Source organism: Culex pipiens, chromosome 3 (assembly GCF_016801865.2).
Source record: "Culex pipiens pallens isolate TS chromosome 3, TS_CPP_V2, whole genome shotgun sequence".
In the NCBI taxonomy this organism is placed as follows: Eukaryota; Metazoa; Arthropoda; class Insecta; order Diptera; family Culicidae; genus Culex; species Culex pipiens.
Window position 1 is genome coordinate 118833715 of NC_068939.1, and position 6235 is coordinate 118839949.

The 6235-nt window shown below is 39.2% G+C and overlaps 1 protein-coding gene across 1 annotated transcript; it reads left to right on the forward strand.

Moving 5' to 3' along the window:
- Window positions 1-3709: 3709 nt before the first annotated feature.
- Window positions 3710-5055, forward strand: LOC120413962 (AT-rich interactive domain-containing protein 2-like). Its single transcript, XM_039574968.2, has 2 exons — window positions 3710-4103; window positions 4236-5055. The coding sequence occupies exon 2, from the start codon at window positions 4246-4248 to the stop codon at window positions 4600-4602; it is 357 nt and encodes a 118-aa protein (XP_039430902.1). The 5' UTR covers window positions 3710-4103; window positions 4236-4245; the 3' UTR covers window positions 4603-5055.
- The last annotated feature ends 1180 nt before the right edge of the window (window positions 5056-6235 follow it).

A 6235-nucleotide genomic window follows, 5' to 3' on the forward strand; every position in this document is an offset into this window, starting at 1 on the left:
ATTGGACGTCCGATTTGATGGCGTAGGGGAAATACGGGGGGTTCTGTTGCTGGTAAGTTTATAGCCCAAATAGTATTTTTGGAGCTTTACCGACCATCAAACTCTCCATATGACAAAGATAGGTGTTTGATTAGAAATGGTATATTTTTTCCCCTACTCAAAATTCCGAAAAATAAGTTTTTTTAAACTTTGCCATTTTCCGTTACTCAACTGTACATTTTTTTTTGTAACGTGTCATTTTAAGGGAAGTTTAATGTATTTTTGGAATCTACATTAATCCGGAGGGTCATTATTTCATTTAGAACAAAAATTTTCATTTTAACATTTCGTGTTTTTTCTAACTTTGCAGGGTTATTTTTTAGCGTGTAACAATGTTTGACAAAGTTGTAGAGGAGACAATTACAAACATTGTGATATGTAAACATGAGGGGTTTGGTCATAAACATTCCGAGTTATCACGATTTTACGAAAATAAAAATGTATGAAAAAGTTGGTCGTCCTTGATCATGGCCGTTTATGGTCACCCGCGACAGTGTTGCGTTCCTCACGCGCTCACGCGCTCGTGAGCGCTCACTTTTCGCTCATTCGTGAGGAGGAGCGCTGCGCGAGCTAGCTCACGTTTGCCCGCGCTCACGTTTGCTCCGATTTTTTCAGCTCGCGTTTGCTCCACGCTCGCGCTCGCGCTCATATTTCGCTCACGGAGCGCTCATTTTGGACGTGTCGCTAATCATTTAACGTTTTTGAGAAAGTTTTTTTTTCAATTCTAGATGGATTTTTTTGCGTAAGGTGCAGTAGGGCTGTGGAAATATGACTTTGTGAACAAATTTTATGATATATGAATTGGAATAGCTTATTTTCATCAATCATGTTTTTAAATAAAAGGTTGGATTCGCAAGGGTCAAATAGTTTTTTAGACATACAGTCGAATGTAAAAATATTTTACAATTTAAAAGCCTTATTGTAGCAGAGAGGGGCGGAGGGGTATAGACGCCTAAATAAAAGGGCCTGTAAACCTTAGAGTAGGAGTAGGAATCTCGTAATCGAGAACGCCAAGGCAATGCTGTAGAGCGAATAATTTGTTTTTTTGAAACCTTAGAAAAACTTACAAAACAATGAATTGATTCAAGAGGATTTATGATTTGGTAAGTTCGAATCAAGGTTAAATGCTTGGTTGATTAAAATATTACATTAAACTGTTTTTATGTACCTAATCAGTGTTTTGACTACATTTCCAGAGTGCGGGTCAGAATGAGCTACCATTAATAAAAAGTTATTCCGTTTATTAAATCTTTCAGTGATTCAGTGTTTAGAAAGGGCTAATCATTTCTATAAGGTTAGTCTTTATTTGGCAAACATTTTAGAAAAAAGGGTTACATTTTTGAAACAGTTCTATTTTTAAATATCTGCCTCAAAATTCCTAAGGGTTGAAATAACCACGAAAAGGTTGGCTCTTCTTCCAACAAGTGGATTTTATTCAACAATTTCGCAATCAAACCTCTGAAAACATTCAATTACAAGTTATATATGATTTTTTGAACATGTATGATTGTAACTGTTTAAAAAATTATTTAAAAATAAATAAAATATACATAAATTGTAAATATTTTTGTATATAACAACAATGGTCCAATATGGATTTGATTTGTGAACAAACAGTCCATCTAATCACGTCAATGAATGTTTACATTATGAATTTAGTTTTTGTTCCTTGTTCGAAAAATGTCTAGCTTTTAAATAGAACGTAAATTTCGGTTCGCTGATCAAATCCATTTCATTGCCTACTTTTGTTTGTTCGACCACTTTCTTGTTTGTTTTTGCTGCCTGTGCTGAGATAGTTCTAGAAACTTCGTTTCAAACAGGCAAATCCTTCAACAGGAAAAACAACTACCTACTTTGGCTCACCAGCTCACGTGAGCGCAAAACGCTCCGGTGAGCGTGAGCGAGCACGAGCTACCTGATAAAAACTCACGCTCCAGCTGGAGCGAGCAAGCCTTCCGTGAGCGCTCGCTCATTCGCAACCCTGCCCGCGACAGACATGGACGACGAAACAAGAAAAAACGCAAAAATAACTTTTACAAAACTTTTTTTTCTTAAAATCGCGATATTTGAAAAATACATTAAATTTCCCTTAAAATTACATGTTCCAAAAAAAATGTACAGTTGAGTAACGGAAGATGGCAGAGCTTAAAAAAAATTAGTGTTTTTTTTTTTCGATGAAACCCATGGCATATTGATAGTTTTAAAAAAGTACTCTGGATTGTATCTACCATCTGTAAAGTTATTATTATTACATTATTATTATCAGTATTATTAAAAAAATTTAAAACAAAAAAGAGCGTTATTCTACAACATTACGCAGTATTAAGATTATTATTACCTTTCGTCCTTTCTTTCCATTTCATTTCTTTTAACTTTGAATTTGACACTTCCCGAACTTTATTCAAATGAACAATGGAAAATAGTTGGTATAAATACTCAAAAATTGGGGTTTCAGAAACATTATTTACAAACATACCTTGGACGACCCCTAGCGCCAATCAACAAATAAAAGTTTTGTAATGATTGCTGAAAAACTCAAACAAATTGTATCTTAGTTGAGGCAATTTGAAGGGATTACATACATGTAGAAAATTCCAAAATTTCATATTACAGAAAATTCACTAAATTCACTGAAAAGATGATTTTCAATCAATCCTGAAATTTTCATGAAGATATTTCGTGACTGATTCGAGTAAGAGACGATTTAAGTTCACAACTGTGCCATGCGTAAAGCGGACTATCCAACTTTGTGGACGTTTTTATTTAAACACCAAGTTGATTTACGGGTGCCACGATATCTCGAGATGGGATGGACCAAATTGACTAAAACTTTGAGTGAAGACTCCCAAGATATATCCCGTGTACATGACGAAGCCCGACTTTGAAATTACGACTTTTGAAAAAATACAAAAAATCAATTACTGACGAATTTTTATATTAAAAACATAAAAATATTTTTTATCTTTTTTTTAAATTAAGTTTTTGAAAATCGGCCTTCGCCATGCACACAGGACCAGTTCTTCACCGAGTATTCACCAAAATTTTGAGCCAATTTGGTCAAAGCAGTGCTGAGATATCGTGGCACCCGTTTTTTGAAACTGCAAACTTCAAATAGCTATACACGGAAAGAGGATCGATCGCCAAACCAGCGACCGAATTTTGCTGGGTTGGTTTTACTGATATCAGCGAAATTTTTCTCTAAACCAGCGAAATTTTTCGCTGAAAAAGGTGGCTGCGCGAAATCAAATTCAGCAACTTGGTTTCGCTGGTTTGTTATTTCCGAAACGGTTTCTTTTCCAGCAAAAGTTTTCGCTGGTTTGATACACATCCTTCCGACAGCCGTCATAAATGTTTGTTATTGTTCACGTTTGGAAGCGATTTGTGGCAATCGAATTGCTTTAGGGGTTTTTTCAAAACAAAAAAGCATGAAAAAGTTCTGCATCAAGTGTTCAGCATTAAAATACATACTCAACAGGTGATGGTTCTTTTCAATGAAAAGAAGCACGTTTCCATAAAGTTCTCTCAGCAGAAAAATACGGTGCAGGGAAGCTGGAGATGTATTTGTACTGCTGCATAGACGAGTGCACAAATTGTCGCAGGTGGCAGCAAGAATCGTAGGCGAGGAACTTGACCATGGCCGCGGAACAGTTTGTGCTGTGGCAAGTAAGTACACACAAAAAAATATTACGGTAATGACAAAAATATTTTACTCTTGAATTAAAAAGTGGGTAAAATTTGCTAAATTAAAAGTTTTTTTCTTGTTTTAAAAACGAAAACTTTTACTGCTGAAGTTTTTGAAAATCTCACTACCAACTGATTTAAAAGTGTTAACTTTTAACACGACTGGATAATTTCTTTCATTTTGTGGTTCTCGTATAACCGTGTTCCTAAGTCCCAAATGTAAACAAACTTTTTGGTAGTTCCGGTGGTGATTCCACGACGCGAAATCGAACGCGGCCGCAGCCAGAACACGGACGAGGATACCTTCGTGAGCCAAAGCGGCAGCAGCGGAACGCCTTCGAAGGTGGCTGGTGCGGGTGCAGGACGAGGTCGGAGAGTTTAGGGTAAAGTTGGTTTTCGAAAAGGACAAGGCTATAGCTTCCTACAGAACCTGCAGCTGTTTCACAACAGGAATGCATTAGAAGGAATCTTGGATGTTTTGTGGGTTTTGTGATTGATTTTATTTGTTTTTGCAGGACGCCGTTGATGCGGTTGCCGAAGATCACAGGTCGAGATGTGGATTTGCACCGATTGTTTTCGATGGTGGTGACCCGGGGTGGTTGGTTGAAGGTCAATTCCCGCAAGGACTGGGACGAGATTATCGAGGAGATGGCGCTGCAGAAGAGGAAGAGATTGACAACGAGAAGCGGCATAATTGAAGGTAGTCAGCAGCGCTATGTTCCGGAAGTGATGAGGGGACAGTGTGGGATGTCCTGCGAGTTGTATAAGTATCCCGAGTACGATGAGCTGATTTTGTCGTTGTTGACGAACGAGCAAGACATCTCGATCAACGTTTGCATGCTGATGGCCAACGAGAGCAAACAAACGCTAAAGGTGGATTGATGTCCGAAGCTGATTACGGTTCTGTTGGCGCACGGCACCGGAGTTTTCAACCATTTCTCGCTGCGTAACATGTTTGACGAGTATTACGCAAACATCCGGAAGAACAGTTGGTACCGGTTCTGGAAGGACTGCCTGTACGAAAGGCCGCAGGTCCTGGAGCTGTCGTACTTGGATTACTTCCAGAACTTGGAATAAGATCCGAAGAAGTCACCGGTGAGTATTGAGAAAGCGTTCAGTGTCTAGCCAACTTCACTTACTTTCAAACTTTTTCAGCAACTCCTCGTCCACGAACGCTCGACCCGCGACGGCGCAGCCGAATTAACTTGGACGACGAACTGGCAAAATCTGTATCATTCTCGAAGGAGGACGAAGTGTTGGAAAACGATTCCGGTTCCAAGGGCCTCATCAGCCTCAAGTACCGAATGCGCTTCCATAACCGGAAACTACCCGTTCAGGCGCATAACTTCCCAGCCGGAAAACGTCGACTTCCCTTCCCGAATCAACAACCAATGGCCAACTCCTCCAAGCCTGTCCTGATGATGGCTGGCAACGCGACCACCCTGTTCTCTACATCGCTGTCGCGCGTCGTCCGTCCGAAACCGTCCAGCCTGGGGTCTTCGGAAGTGACCGGTGGCGTACCGTAAGAATCGGTACAGCTTGGACTCTGATGTTGGCCAACCTTGGGCAGTTCAACCTGTTTTGAACTTTTAAAAATAAATATAAAAATCAAACTTATTTTTCTGGAATTATCACTGTAGTATTAAATGTAGTTTTTTCTTGCCATAAAAGGTTTCCTTTCCAATTAAAAGTAAAACACTTTTACCGATACAACGATTTTGTTCCAGAAATGCATGGTAGTATCAAAAACTAAATTCAAAAGTTTGAACTTTCTACGAATATTCACCAACGCGAACTTTTAATCCAACGAACGAACTTTTTAAATTTAGAGTATTTTTTCTTTGTGTGTACAACGAGGAACTTGCCCATGGCCGCGGAACAGTTTGTGCTGTGGCAAGTAAGTACAACCTGGCTGGACTTTCTTTTAATTCTGCTTCCGTTACTGTGAAATCCCAATTAATCTCTGGTTCTCAAATCCTCTGGTTTATTTTGGCATAGGCTTCTGCCGCCAAAACAAAAAAACAAACGTCGGTGATAAAAAAAACGCTGATCCAGTGCAAAAAAACACTGGTCCAGTGGAAACATTCGCTGAACCAGCGGATTTTTCGCCGAAACCAGTAGAATAATTTCCTGGTTGATTTTGGTACGAGCTGCTGCCGCCGGAAAAAAAATCCGGTCGTCAGCGATAGAAAACGCTGATCCAGCATAAAAGAACACCAGTTCAGTGAAAAAATCCGCTGGACCAGCGAATTGTTTCCCAAAACCAGTACAATAATCTCCTGGTTGATTTTGATGCCCTGCCGCTTTTTCCAAACCAGCGAGAAAATTTTCTGATTCTAGCAAAACTGATCCCCCAAACAGCGACATATTTCACCAAACCAATTTTTTTTTTCACTGGTTTGGTAGAATTTCATCGGTATCCAAACCAGCGAAAAAAATTAGCGATTCTAGGTAATTTTTGTGCAGGCTGAGAAATTAGCGACATTTTTCGCTAGTTTTAGCGAACTTTATCGCG

Coding starts and splice junctions, on each gene's coding strand:
- LOC120413962 (XM_039574968.2), top strand. CDS start 4,246: ATGCGGTTGCCGAAGATCACAGGTCGAGATGTGGATTTGCACCGATTG.